This window comes from Hyperoodon ampullatus (assembly GCF_949752795.1).
Source record: "Hyperoodon ampullatus genome assembly, chromosome: 1".
Classification (NCBI taxonomy): Eukaryota; Metazoa; Chordata; class Mammalia; order Artiodactyla; family Ziphiidae; genus Hyperoodon; species Hyperoodon ampullatus.
Genome location: NC_136914.1, coordinates 224,474,676 through 224,490,189, shown reverse-complemented (window position 1 = coordinate 224,490,189; position 15,514 = coordinate 224,474,676). Strand labels below are relative to the sequence as shown.

The 15,514-nt window shown below is 46.1% G+C and overlaps 1 protein-coding gene across 11 annotated transcripts in view; it reads right to left on the bottom strand.

The window, feature by feature from the left end:
* The window catches only part of DOCK1 (dedicator of cytokinesis 1), a gene marked incomplete at both ends in the record, with an annotated part of 536,109 nt that overhangs the window by 481,523 nt on the left and 39,072 nt on the right, over positions 1-15,514 (bottom strand). For 10 of the 11 annotated variants that reach the window (XM_079700789.1, XM_079700792.1, XM_079700795.1 and 7 more), the window contains one exon: positions 2,009-2,092. The exons of the other annotated variant lie outside the window; for it this stretch is intronic. In XM_079700789.1, the coding sequence (XP_079556915.1) occupies positions 2,009-2,092 (84 nt within the window). The remainder of the gene's footprint in view (positions 1-2,008; positions 2,093-15,514) is intronic. 11 annotated transcript variants of the gene reach the window in all.

Below are 15,514 nucleotides of genomic sequence, written 5' to 3'. Positions count from 1 at the left end.
TGGAATATTTTTATCAGGACTGAGAAGATTGATGAGCCTGGAAACTAAGCGCTCACTGAAGAATCCTTTATCACCATACTGGCCAAAAAGTCAAATGCCTGCCACCAATCTTTTTTTTTTTTTTAGTTAAATGTACGGGGATCATCGACTCACCTAAGGATTCCCCTGTTTAAAGAGAGCATTCTTCTTACAAAGCAAAAAACAAGAAGTCGCAGCCCCTGCTACCCCGGGCTGCACAGGAAATTGTTATCTATTCAGGAATGACATCATTGCCCAGTGTTTACTAACCAGGATTTCAAATGCAGCTGACCGGGGGCAGAAATAAAACACGATGTAAGAGCACTCTTCCTTCAGATCAGAAAAGTGTCTGAGATGAGAGGTTTGATCCTTAACCTCTAGTTAATTTCTCTGTTTCCTCTCAGCCACTGGCCATATATATACTGGGAGCAGATAAGGCAATCCAACTGTCACAGCTGTAAAAACTGAAACCAGGCAGAAGGTACCCATTGCACCTACTCATTCACATAAAGACGGGTTCTGTTTTTGCAGTACTACATCTGCTTCCAGGCATGTGCCATGAAAGCTGATTTTTTTTTCCTCCAATAGGACATTTCTTAGGGTAAAAGGTGCAAATGGAATGGAATTCCAAGCCAGCATGAGTCAGATGGGGAAGTGAGGGACATGGACGTGGACATGGGTACTTTAATGGGTTTGCGTTTCTCCGGGAACACGGGAGCAAGCTGCAGCTTGCCTGGTGCCCAGAAGCTGGACGCTGCGTCACTCGCGTGCAGAGGGGATTCCAAAGACCGGGTCTGAAGATCAATGTGTGATTACTACGGGATGTCTGCAATTTCCTCTCCCCGTCGTCCAACCTCCTCCTTGGAAGGGTCTGGCTAAACCCAATCTGAAAGCAATTTTGCTGTTGGAAGTATCAATTTTAATCAGTTCTCTTTTTCCCTATGTTATATGGAAGTCACCCCTCTGAACAAGAAACAAAGCCACCAACGCTCCTCTCACACATGGGAGGAGTCTAAAACTCAAGCCCGTCACTGCTCCTTTTCTGTGCAACGAGAAACCACAGCATAAAACGAAAGGTGTCCCGTTTTAATGATTTGCAGAACCCTAAACATGAAAACCAATTGTCTGAAAAACCAAGGACATCAGGAAACCACCGTCACCGACAGTATATTTCTTGGATAATTACAACAATTGCTTTACGGGACCACATCCCACAAAGCTGTGACAATCTCTGTTCACCACTCAGAAAATGGGGTCATAGATTTTTTAAAAAGGAAAAATAAGAAATGACAGTTTTAGTTCCCCTCAGGAAGTTGTTAACCAGTCTACGTGAGAACATAAAGTCTCACCATTCACATAAAACACCTCAAAGCGATGAGCCCAACACTAAAATATCTTAAATGTATTTAAAAACTTTTTTCAAGTGGTCAGTTATGAACAGTCAAGATAGACATACGTGGGCTTCCCTGGTGGCACAGTGGTTCAGAGTCTGCCTGCCGATGCAGGGGACGTGGGTTCGTGCCCCGGTCCGGGAAGATCCCACATGCCGCGGAGCGGCTGGGCCCGTGAGCCATGGCCGCTGAGCCTGCGCGTCCGGAGCCTGTGCTCCGCAACGGGAGAGGCCACAACAGTGAGAGGCCCGCGTATTGTGGAAATAAAATAATAATAATAATAAAAAGATGGACATACATTTGCAAAAAAGGAAACAGTGGGTTTTTTTTCTTAACAATAAAACAACTATCTCAACAGAAAACTTGAGAGGTTAAAAGTTTAGGAATTTAGTTTTAAGTTCACCTTAAATTAAAAAAAAAAAAAAAAGATTTAAATAACAGATAACCTCACCACTGCCCTTTCCCGACACAGCATCTACCGTGCAAGAAGACCAATCATACACGCTTTCCTAACAGGGTAATGCTTTGCCCATTATGCACTGAAAAATGTACTAACTGCATAAAATTACAAACAGAAAGATACCAAAATAAACACGCACCTTCATACGTTTCCAGGATGTGCACGGTGTCTCCTATTTGTAAAGAAAGTTCATCCGCTCCCCTGGCATCATAGTTATAAAAAGCTGTTCAGAGGAAAAAGAGGTAAGAAGATATTAGTAAAGGTAACTATGCTGGATTGTTTCTACCATTTTTAAGATGGAAATATTCAGTCTTTGCCTGGATCATCCTCTCTGATACCCAAAAAAGGAGGCTTTTTTTCCAAGGGTCCTCAGTTTAAGAAGAAGAAATTCATAACTACTCATAATGCCAGAAAACCACAAGTGGTTTATTGTGGTAAAATACATATGATGTGGGCTTCCCTGGTGGCACAGTGGTGGAGAGTCCGCCTGCCGTTGCAGGGGACACGGGTTCGTGCCCCGGTCCGGGAAGATCCCACATGCCGCGGAGCGGCTGGGCCCGTGAGCCATGGCCGCTGAGCCTGCGCGTCCGGAGCCTGTGCTCCGCAACGGGAGAGGCCACAACAGTGAGAGGCCCGCGTACCGCAAAAAAAAAAAAAAGAAAGAAAGAAAGAAAAATACGTATGATGTGAAATTTGCCTTTTTAACTATTTTTAAGTGTACAATTCAGTGATGTTAGTTACATTCACAGTGTTGCTCTCCCATCACCACCATCAATTTCCAGAACGTTTTCATCACTCCAAACAGAAACCCCATAACCATGAAGCAATCACTCCCTATCACTCCCTCCGCCAGCCCCTGATAACCTGTAACTCACTTTCTGTGTCTATGAACTACTCCAGCCACCCCATTAATCAAACAGTATTATCCTTTTGTGTCTGCTTCTTCCACTTAGCATAATGTTTTCAAGGTGTATGCACATCATACCATGTATCAGAATCATTTCTTTTTATGGTGGAATAATGTTTAAAATAGAAAGAGAACTAAAGCTCTTGTCAACAACATTTCAATTATCACTTCATATACTATCTTATATTTCTATTAACAGACTTTTCTCATTAGATGACTTTTTCCTATCTGTAAATCAATGACACATGGACTGAATATTTTTTGAAAACCGAACTGATTCTTTAAATTACCACATAGCCAATGCTGCTATTAAGCAATCAAATAGGCAAAAAATATGTCTAATATTAGGAAGCAATCCTTCAAACTGACAATATGCAACAAATGTCTGAAATCCCTGGGGCTTCGCTGGTGGTCCAGTGGGTAAGACTCCGCGCTTCCACTGCAGGGGGCCGAGGTTCGATCCCTGGTCAGGGAACTAGATCCTACATGCCACAACTAAGAGTTGGCATGCCACAACTAAGAAGTCTGCATGCCGCAACAAAGATTCCGCATGCTGCAACTAAGACCCGGCGCAGCCAAAAATAAATAAATAATAAACTAATAAATAATTTTTTTAAAAAAACAAGCAGTTCTGTTCCTCCTAGCTAAGTATGTAAAAGTCATTCCATTAAATTCAGGCCAAACTTTTGCTCAAGCATGGAGATAAAGGCAACTATCACACTGCTTATGACTCCCAAATATTCAATTAGCCTACTTTCAATAAGAATAAATAAATACAGTGATGTTTTTCCTTCCTAGTGGATTCTCCCTAAAAAGATGTCAGACTTGAGGCAAAATTCTTCGTAAACCTTTCATCAATCAGGATCAAACTCTCATCCACCCATCCTGAACACCCTGTTGGACTAGGCTGTCCTTTACAGGCACCATTACTGTGTCCATTTCTGGAGTTCTCCCTGGTCACATCATGTGCAAACTTCTCCAACAAGCATGGGGGGCCTCCATCATCTGACTGACCGCCTGGCCCTCCTTCCAACCACACACTCCTGGTCCCTGTCACTGCTTCTCCTTGAAAGAAAGAAGTCACACCTGTGTGCCACTCCTAATTCCTACCCTGCCAAAGGGGTCTTCCCACCAGTGTCACCTCTTCCAGAGAGCCAAGTCCAAGCGTGTGTTGGCTCTTTCAAACCCCTTCTACAAAAAAACCCAGCAACACAGCATACTTCCTGTCGCCAGCTCCATAACCAAGCTACATTTGTGGTCTCTGGAAGCAGACAGAATGGGCAGGGTACCACCTCTCCCCAGGTAGACCTGGGTGACCTCCAGCAAATGCCCTATCCTCCGCATCTTCAGCTCCCCCATCTGTATAATAAGGAGACTGATATCTACCTCATAGGATGGGGTGTGTACTTTGTGTCTTAAGGAAAACAATGCTGGGACTTTGCTGGTGGTCCAGTGGGTAAGACTCCGCGCTCCCACTGCAGGGGGCCGAGGTTCGATCCCTGGTCAGGGAACTAGATCCCGTGTGCCGCAACTAAGATCCCGCATGCCGCAACCAAGACCCGGTGCGGCCAAGTTAAAAAAAAAAAGAGAAATGGATCTGTTAATTTGATGCAATGTGTTGCCTGCAGTGAACACTTAGTAAATTGTAAAGGCTCTTGTGTTTGAGGGTACTTTGTTTTTAACTGCCACAAAGTCTTAGCAGACTATCACATGTTCACAGAGGTGCTTTGTGTCCACCTAGAGGGGTGGGATAGGGAGGGTGGGACGGAGACACAAGAGGGAGGACATATGGGGATATATGTATATGTATAGTTGATTCACTTTGTTATACAGCAGAAACTAACACACCATTGTAAAGCAACTATACTCCAATAAAGATGTTAAAAAAATAATAAAACATCAATAACCATATATACATAGAAAATTCTATTTGCACGGGTATTTTCCTATATTTTCACCCAAACTCATAAAATTTAAATGTCCTCAACTGACATAAATGGTTATTAGTAGTTATTAAGTTTATTTAGCATTTTATGGTGAATCTTTAACAAGAAATAACAGCATTAGATAAAGAAAGCTCAAAACATATGCCAGCCTCTCCCAGCCCAGCACAACCACTTTCAAAGACTTTAGGAACCATAAATGCATTTATCATCATTCTTAACGGCATCCTGCCAGGATGCCTATTCTATTACAGATGCGGAAAAAATAAACACATCAAAAACAATACAAATAAAATAAAATGGACAAGTCCACTGTAAATACATTCAGGTCCATGTGAACTTTGTAAGGCATACACGCAAAAACCTTTAAGTAGTGGCCCCTCCATCTCTGAAGCAGGCAGAGAAAAGCAGTTGTGAAAATCTCATACAAGAATAGAGACATTTCAAATTTAACTATGAAATGAGGCTTTAAAGACCCATGATTTCACAGATGAAGAGAAAGGGAGCCTCCGCGGGTGTATGCACGTGGCCCCAAATGACACAGCAGAGCTTGGACCACAACAATGGCTGCCCAGCCCCCAGCCTTTAAGGATCCCACATTTAAATGCAAGTTAAAAGACTCAACTATACACATTATTGGACAAGGAAGTGGGAGGGAGGAGGAAGTGTGGTAGATAGAAAAATGGCCCACAGAGACGTTCACATCTAAATCCCAGAACCTGTGAGGATGCTCCCTTACACAGCAAAGGGGGCCAGTGTGCAGATGTGATTAGGTTAAAGATCTTGACATGGGGGTGCTAATCCTGGGTTATCCAGGTGGGTCCCATGTAATCACAAGGTTGCACAAGCGACAACAGGAGTGTCAGAGTCAGCCAGAGATGTGACCATGGAAGCAAGGAAGGGGCCACAAGCCAAGGAGTATTGGCAGCCTCTAGAAACTGGAAAAGGCAAGGAAAGGACTCTCCCCCAGAGCTTCCAGAAGGAATAGAGCCCTGCCAAAACGTTGACTTTAGGACTTCTGACGTCCAGAACTGTAAGATTATAAATTTGTGCTGTTTTGAACCCCTAAGTTTGTAATTTGTTACGGCAGCCATAGGAAACATATGCAGAGAGGAATGTGGAAAACAATTTAAAAGTGGTATTTTGTGGTTGATTTATTCACTGCTGAGCAGGGTTGCAAGCATCTGAACAAGTCTGAGGCTGAGGTTCCCCGATTCTTGGGTGACAGAAAAATGAGAACAATGCAGTGACTTTTTCTTAAATAAGCCCAAGAGTATTCAATGTAAAAGGCTATGCCTTATTCTGATTACGTGACCTTTCGAAGCTGCCCCTTTTTGGGGGTGGGGGGTGAAAGCAGAGACGAGAAAGACCAGAGGCATCTTCTTCTTTACGAAGGATGATGATGACAGATGGCATCTGGCTTTAAACATGTCTTTACTTGACAGAAGCACAGAGATGGCGGCCTTTCTGCAGTTTGTCTTCTTTATCTCTCTGGTCTGTTAAGATGTGGGAACACCTCTGCAAGAGAACATGGGCATCGCGCCTCCATTCACATCTTTGGAGAGAGCAGCCTTCACCTCCCTCTGGCTGGTGGGTGTTCCCTTAATCGATTCCTCCTCCTCAAAGCCATTTACCTTTCTTTTTTTTTTGGCGGTACACGGGCCTCTCACTGCTGTGGCCTCTCCCGTTGCGGAGCACAGGTTCCGGACGCGCAGGCCCAGCGGCCATGGCTCACGGGCCCAGCCGCTCCGTGGCATGTGGGATCTTCCCGGACCGGGGCACAAACCCGTGTCCCCTGCATCGGCAGGTGGACTCTCAACCACTGCGCCACCAGGGAAGCCTGTCATTTACCTTTCTTAATAGCCTGGCTTGAGACGGCGTCACTGGGTATAAATGCACCTTCACATGAATTTCTCAATCCTGGACCGCAGAGTCCAGCATACAAGCTTGACGTGTTATTCATGTGAAAAGTGAAATGGGAAAGGATGTGGAGATGAACTCAACTCGAAGCTTCTTTCCCAGGATGGCGTGTTTGGGGGTGGGGGGTAGCTTTTTTCTGGCAGAGCCGGCAGCAGCACAGAGTAAGGAAGCACATGGATCGTTTTTTCCCAAAATAAAAAATAAACACCCTGGTCTGTGCTTCACACAGCTTAGATGCACCAGAGATGTTGAAAAGCCAAAGTCATCTCCTCTACTCAGTCTCCTGATCACCCTAAAAACGGCTGCCCAGGAACGTAAGGCAAGAACTGGGGGGGCTTCCCTGGTGGCACAGTGGTTGAGAGTCCGCCTGCCGATGCAGGGGACACAGGTTCGTGCCCCGGTCCGGGAAGATCCCACATGCCGCGGAGCGGCTGGGCCCGTGAGCCATGGCCGCTGAGCCTGCGTGTCTGGAGCCTGTGCTCCGCAACGGGAGAGGCCACAACAGTGAGAGGCCCGCGTACCACAAAAAAAATAAATAAATAACTGGAGCTCATAAATCATACAGGAGAGCTTCCATTTACACCAAGATTATTAATAACACTGACGGTGACGATAATACAGATGAAGATGATGATGATGGTGGTGGTGAGGGTGATGGTGATAGTGATGATGAATGGGGGTGATGATGCTGGTAGTGACAGTGGCTGACATTTACTGAGTATATTTCCTGGGCGAGCCAGTGGGCTAAGAGCTTCACATGTTCAGCTAATTCAACCCTCATGACGGTCCTAGGAGGTGAAGATAAAATTTTTCCCACTTCCCTCATCAGGGTTTATAGCAGCTCAGAGTCAGCCCATACATGAGCAGCCAGTGGAGGGGCTATACAGGGCCAGAGGCCAGCCTGGATGAGAGGCCAGAATGCCAAAGCCCTGCAGGGTCTCTTCCTCAAACTTCGCCCTCTCTGGGCCTCACGTTGCCCTCCTGATGGCTTCCCACAAATCACAACATCCAGCCTGGATCCCTGACAGGCAAATATGCCTGTGCATTCCTGAAGTCCACCGGTGTCTACAACATCATGGTAATGGGTTTCTCATTCCTTACACAGAAGAACCCAAATTGAGGTAATTCCAGAAACGCAAGGTTGGTTTAACATCCAGAAAACCGATTCATGTAATTCACCACTTTAACAGAGTAAATGATGAAAAAGCGTACGATCATCCCAATCAGTGCAGGAAAAGAATTCAACGAAATGTAACTCCTATTCAGGGAAAAACAAAAAAACCTACTTGACTACTGACATTGGGGGGGGCGGAGGGGGAACACTACAGTCCATCAGCCCATTTAACAGATGAAAACACAGAGACCTCCAGAGGAGTCATGACTTGCTCAAGGAGACAGAGCAAATGACAGCAGCCCTGGGTCCCTGGGGTGTCCCTTCCAGACTGTCTCCACCACACCGCTCTTCCTGACCCAAGCCTTCACCATCTCTCATTGAGATGAAAAATAATACTTCAGCTGGTTTCCTATATAAAATCTTCTCTCCATCACCAAAGTTACCTTCCTTAACTCTTAACTCCAAAACACCGCGTGGTTTCTCTTGGCTTCCTGAATAATGGCTAATTCTCAGACAGCCCAGCGTTCAAAGCCCTGTGGGATCTGACTTCGGTCCGCCTGTCCGACCTCGTCTCCCCCCACTCCCCCTCCCCCCACCCCAGGCCTATCACAAGCTGCTCCTGCCACTAAGAATGCCCCTCCCTCCACTCCCTCTGAAGACCCCACTTGTCTACAAGGGCTGCCTTTAACTTCGCATCCTTTTCCAGATCCTTACTGAATTCTGACATTTTCCCCCCGACCAAAAAAAGGTGCATGCACACCTGAATTAATTGCTTGCTTCCCAACTTTCCTATGAACTCTGTGACACCCCACGGCCTTGAAGGGTTACTTATCTATATCTGTCTCTTCCTCCAGACCCAACTCCTTGGGGAAAGTAAACATTTGTTAATCACTGGATTTTCCACAGTCGCTAACACCATGCCTTGCAGGCACTCAACAAAAATTCACTGTATTTAACCAGACCACAAAGTATTCTCCTTCTTGTGAGGTTTGCAACAGAGTGAAAGCAAACACTGTATGTGTTCCTTTTTAAAATGATCTTGACCTCTACAGACAGTTCCAGGAGCCCGAGACTTATTCAATCAATAAGAAAGAGAGACACAGCTTTCCCAGCTCTGCTTTGGGTTTCTTCCACCTAATGAGATAATCCACCATCAGCGCGGGTTCAAAGCCTCCTTAATGCACCAAAGGCATGGGCTTGACCACACATCACTTCTCAAAATCTGCTCGGCTCCCAGCTTCTCTCCCTATTCCACACACTGTCCCCCTGAAACATGACTTCAGGATTTCAAGTAGCAATTTAAAAGTTAACTAATTCTTGGGCTTCCCTGGTGTCGCAGTGGTTGAGAGTCCGCCTGCCGATGCAGGGGACACGGGTTCATGCCCCGGTCCAGGAAGATCCCACGTGCCGCGGAGCGGCTGGGCCCGTGGGCCATGGCCGCTGAGCCTGCGCGTCCGGAGCCTGTGCTCCGCAACGGGAGAGGCCACAACAGTGAGAGGCCCGCGTACCGCAAAAAAAAAAAAGTTAACTAATTCTTTTAGAAAGTCAATTGGTGAAAATTAGTGGCTCTGTGATCTCATTCCCTTTGTCTAGCCATCAGTGGGGAAAAAATGTTCAACAGCAGGCATCTTCGCAGGGCTGGGGAAAATGCAGACCATGTCCTTAAGGGGACGGGGCATGGACCCTGGCTGTGCCCCCCACAGGGCCTCCTTCTAAGGGGCTGTCTTGCTCTCCTTGAGTTTCACAAGCCCAGCACATGCTTATCTAGTCCATGCCAACCACAGACATACAGTGTTTCCCAAGCCTCTATCTGGCGTCTGCTCTGGTCCAGCAGTGGGCTGGTGCTGGTGTTGCAGAGATGAGCTGAGCACAGTGCAGCCCCAGGGAGTAAAGTCACCCCGCAGCCTGGTCTCTAAGGAACAACCTTTTCACATACTGGACCCATTCAAGAAAAACAGTGTAGAAAGAATCAGAAAACACCTATGTACAACCTTTGACCTTGACTCTGGGCAAGGAGCAGCTCCCACCCTACATCAGAGCTAGGGGCTGGGCTTCCTAAATTTTATTGTAAAAAAGAGACTGGCACCCACTCAATTACCAGCTTCTATGGTCCACAGCCCAGTCCTTCCACCTCTCTGATTTTGGGGCAGGCAACTCTGGCAGGGTTAGAGCCTCCCAGAGGCCTGAGCCATGATGACTCTCAGCACTGCTTTCACCATCAGCCTTACTTTTGCCCAGCACCTAACAGTACCTGGCACACAGCAGGAACTCCAACCTGGATGGAAGGAAGGAAAAGGAACAGGATAGGGAAGGGAAGGAAGATTCTTAGAGCCTGGTCCTAAGGACGCCGCTACATAAGTGTTGTCTCTAATATTTTTTAAAGATAAAACAAATAAAAAGTAAAATACTTAGGAACAAACTTAACTAAGGAGGCAAAAGACTTGCACACGGAAAACAACAGATCAGTGTGCTGAAAGAAATTAAAAGATGCAAATACATGGAACGTCATCTCATGTTCATGGACTGGAAGACTTAATATTGTTAAGATGTCAGTGCTACCCAAAGAGATCTACAGATTCAATGCAATTCCTATTAAAATCCCAATGACAGGGACTTCCCTGGTGGTCCAGTGGTTAAGACTCCAAGCTTCCACTAAAGGGAGCATGGGTTCGATCCCTGGTCAGGGAGCTAAGATCCCACATGCCACGTGGTGTGGCCAAAAAGTAAATAAATAAAAGAAACCCTTCTCTAGAGCGGGCACTCACCCATTTAAAAAAAAAAATCCCAATGACATTTTTGCAGAAACAGAAAAATCCATCCCACAGGAGCCCAAATAGTCAAAACAATATTGAAAAAGAACAAAGTTGGAGGCCTCACACTTCCTGATTTCAACACTTACTACAAAGCTCTGGTAATCAAAACTGTGTGGTATAAACAGACATACAGACTAATGGGATAGAATAAAGAGCCCAGAAATAAACTCTCACATATACGGTTAAATTATTTTGACAGGGGCGCCAAGACCTGGAGAAAAGACAATCTTTTCAACAAATGGGGTGTTGGAAAAACTGGTATCTGTATGCAAAAGAATGAAGAATCATTCACAAAAAGTAACTCAAAATGGATAGAAGACGTAAACATAAAAGCTAATAAAACTGCAAAGCTCTTAGAAGAAAACACACAGGAAAAACTTCATGGCACTGGATTAGGCAGAAATTTCTTGGCTATGACACCAAAAGCACTGGCAGCAACAACAATGACAAAAATAGATGTGGACTTCATCAAAATTAAAACCTTTTGTGCATCCAAAGGAAACTATCAAAAGAATGAAAAAGCAACCCACAGAGTGGGAGAAAATATTTACAAATCCTGTAACTGATGAAGAATTGATAACCAAAATATACAAGGAATTCCTACAAATCGATAATAAAAAACAACGTAATTCAAAAATGGACAAAGGTCTTGAAAAAACATTTCTCCAAAGAAGATACACAAATGGCCAATAAGCATATGAAAAAATGCTCAACATCACTAGTCAAATCAAAAACTACGAGACAGGGCTTCCCTGGTGGCGCAGTGGTTGAGAGTCCGCCTGCCGATGCAGGGGACGTGGGTTCGTGCCCAGGTCCGGGAAAATCTCACATGCCGCGGAGCGGCGGGGCCCATAAGCCATGGCCACTGAGCCTGCACGTCGGGAGCCTGTGCTCCGCAACGGGAGAGGCCGCAACGGGAGAGGCCACAGCAGTGAGAGGCCCGCGTACCGCAAAAAAAAAAAAAAAGAAAAAAATACGAGATAGCAACGAAGAGCCAACGCAGCCAAAAATAAATTAATTAAATAAATAATTTTTTAAAAACTACTAGGTATCGCTGCACATTCACTAGGATGGCATTTTTTTTAATAGAAAAGAAAAAGTATTGGCCAAGATGTGGAAAAATTGGAAACTTTATAATATTGCTGGTGGGAATGTAAAATGGTACAGCCGCTGTGGAAAACAGTTTAATGTTTCCTCAAAACATTAAACTTAGAATTACCGTATGATCCAGCAGTTACACTTCTGGGTATACAGCCAAAAGAACTGAAAGCAGGGACCTGAACAGATATGTGTACGGCCATGTTCATAGCAGCACTATTCACAATAGCCAAAATGTGGAAGCAACCCAAGAGTCCGCCAACAGATCAAATGTGGTCTATACATACAATGGAATATTCTTCAGTCTTAAAAAGGAGGGAAATGCTGATACCTTGGATACCTTGAAGTATCCAAGGATACCTTGAAGACACTATGCTAAGTGAAGTAAGCCACACACAAAAGACCAGATATTCTATAATTCTTCTTATATGATGTGCCTAGAATTCTTAAAATTCTTAGAGACAGAAAGTAGGATGGTGGTTGCCAAGGGCTGAGGAGGAGGGGACTGGGGAGTTAGTGTGTAATGGGTGGAGAGTCTCAGTTGGGGAAGATGACAAAGCTCTGAAGATGGAGGGGGTGATGGTTGCACAACAACGTGAGTGCGCTTAATGCCACAGAACGGTACACCTAAAAATGGTAAAAATGGTAAATTTATGCTATGTCTACTTTACCATAATAATAAAAAAAGATGCAATGAATAAAAAGAAAGATTGCTAAAGTAAATGAGGAAAATTCCCAGTGGACCCAGCACCCCCCATTTCTGTGAGCTGTGAAACATACAAACTCCCAGTGGGTGTAGCAGCTTCCCTTACCTGGTTCAAAACATCAGGTTCAAACCAGAAGGAGAAATATAGGAAAACTAGAGGTGATGGGCTCAAGGTCAAAAAATACCTCCAGCTGCATGCACGAGTGTGGGTCTGACAGAATACCCACATTTCTGAAAAGGGTACCACTTTCAAAGTCACAAAGTTACTTATCTGGGGTTCATCTCTTTCTTTCCTAGGAATGGAGAGATTGTTTTCTCTGCCAATAAAATTCCCTGCAGCAAGATTTCATGCAATGTTGGATATTAGAATCGCTGAACTCATGCAAATAATTAAAGAAATGGTGTAGGGGCATAGCAAGATGAGAGAACTGTCTTTGGTTATTCATTATTTCTTTTTGCCTTTTGTATGGAAACAGGTGTGAGGGATGGCAAAGATAAGATAGTGAAAAGAAATACATAAAAGAGTCTTCTGTCAAATTCTCACTGAACTGACAGACACAATTCAAAGACATTTTAATATCTTTCTTTAGAAGAAAGTATCATTGTAGCCTTATCCACAACGAGGCAGAAACGATCTCCTTTCTACCTGGCCCAAAGGGTCGCAGTGCTCCAAATATGCAGGTTTCTTAGGAAATATACTGGTTGTGGATGAGTTTGGGCTTTATTGCTTTTCCGTGACACGAAAAATGAGTCCACCTTTCAACACTTTTGTCTTTCATAAAGTCAGTGCCAGGGGAGAAGACCACTGACTTCATTACTGATGGTCTTTGCAAATCCACCCACAAATCAGAAAAGATTTAGCTGACCTGAATATTATCTCTTTTTGCATTTCATTTTGCTCAGCGACAAAGAGATGCAGAGGAGAGACGGGGGAGAGATCTAAACTCTTTAATCATCCTTCTTCAGGCAGAAAGGTTACTGCAATTTGGGAAAATATATGCCAGTGAAACAACTCGGCTCTTACCCACCCCATGTCCCCTCCACCACCCACTCCCACCCCAGCCGTGGAGACCTTACAGTGACCTCACCCCACAGGGCTCGGCAAACACCATGAAGCTCCCCGCAGACGGCACTGCAGACCCACCAGGCACGTGGGCTGTGAGCCCAGGGCACTGGACAACCAGGGGCTGGTCTAGCGAGATTCCCGATGGGGAAGACAGGAGCCTGGCCCCCTCCGATGTTTGTCTGGTTTGACGCACGTCTTATTTCTCCGCTACAGACCTGGCCAGGACTTGCAACTTCCTCCCACTGGTCAAACTGGTTCTACCTAAAGGGCACAGTGAAAACACACATAGGCCTGGGAGCCTGGGGAGACAGAAATGAGCCAGGTCCCCTCCACCGGGGATATGCCATAAACAAGGAGAGGAATAACAGAACTGAGCTTAGTCCTGTTTACCTGTGATTCTCAACGATAAGGTCTCTTTGACACAAGCCCCCATTCCTCTTACTGGGCTGAAGCTTTGATTGGTTTTGCGGAATGAGGCCATGCCTTCTCCTCTTCGTTTTTTCAAATCTAATATTAGCAGTGACGAATGAAGGGGAAAGACAAAAGGAACCTTCCAGAAGGCTAATGTGTTCTTCTTCGTGGCCAAAAATAATAATATCACAAAGCTAGCAGTCAACCTGGGGGAAGCCTTTGCCATCGTGCAAATGTAAGCAGAGGGGTTCCCAGGTCACCGTACCGCAGGGTCACCACAGCCCTCACCCCACCCCAGGACTCTGTCCCAAAGCCTACTCCTGTCCGGAAGGCCCTTTCTTCCCCCCCTCTGCACCTGGCTTGGCCCTCCACTTCATCCATCACACGTAAGGAAAGCTTCCCCGCCACTTCTCACCCAGTGAGGGAGTTACTGGGTGAGAAGCATCCTCACAGGAGCTCAACAGTGCCCTCTGCCCACCCTGACGAAGCGCCATCAGAAAACCGCCCATTTGCGACTCACTGCAGGAAAAGCAAGTATCCCTTAACAGGTATCCAATAAATGCTTGTCACAGGGACCCTGAAGACGGGCTCCCTCCTGTGGCTTCCCACTCCATGAGGAGTTCTTCTAAAGCACCACAGGACGGTTTAGCCCTTTACCTCTCTGCTCTCCGACTCCTGCCACACCTGCCCTGCATCAGTTCCATCTTTGCATCCTCACTTCACACTGCCTGGCGCCCAGAGGGACACCAATGTTCATTGAGTGAATCATTTAACAAATCAACACAGGTTTTCAAGGCGGCAAAACTACTCCTTGAATCCCAAACCCGTTGGAAAACACTGCAGTTTTGTTTGCATTTATTTCACATTAGAAACTAAGGACCAGACTGGGGTCTTAGCCGGCAGAGACAGCTTCTGACACCTCCGTTCTAACAGCCTCACCGGGGAGGCGTGTCCTGGAGGTCTGACCACACACTCAGAATAAGCATAGTTTCACTTGGGCAAATGGTGCCAATGATCCTGCCCAGGGCACCTGCACACTCAGGCCCATTAGCAAACCACACGCCCTGGACGGACGGGCTGTGAGGAGCGGCAAGACGGAGCAGGTCTCTCTTGGCTCTGGGTGTGGAAAAGATGCTGCCTGGCAACCCAGCCCCTCACTGGTCACCCTTGGGTTGATCCTCGTCGAGAAGCAGAGGCCTGAGTGGACAGTGTCCCGGCACTGCCTTGAAGGAGGGAGCCGAGGGGCCTGACTTGGCCGGACCCGGGCCACCTGCCTCTCGTGTCTGTCTTCTCAGGTGTGTAGATGAATCTGATCCAAAGGCCTTGCTCCAGCCGAAGCCATCAAGTGTGAGGTTCAAGCCCCCTAAGGACACAAGACCAGTCTTCCCTTAATCACTTGACCAATTTGCCCTCCGTGCACAGTGCATAGATGGGGCGAAGGCAGCATGTTCACTGAGGGGGTGTGTACAGGTGGGCTGCCTTTCACAAAGCAGACCCCAGCATGTGCTCACAGACCTTACGTGACGTGGGCCCGCAGGCAGGACTGCAGATAAAGACGAGGCAGTAAACAAACCAGTGCACGTGGGGAGGGTCTCCCCTGCCCGCCCATTCACTGCTCAGAGCTCTCCTCTGCCCCAGACCCGCCTGCCAGGAGCTGCTTTAGGCCT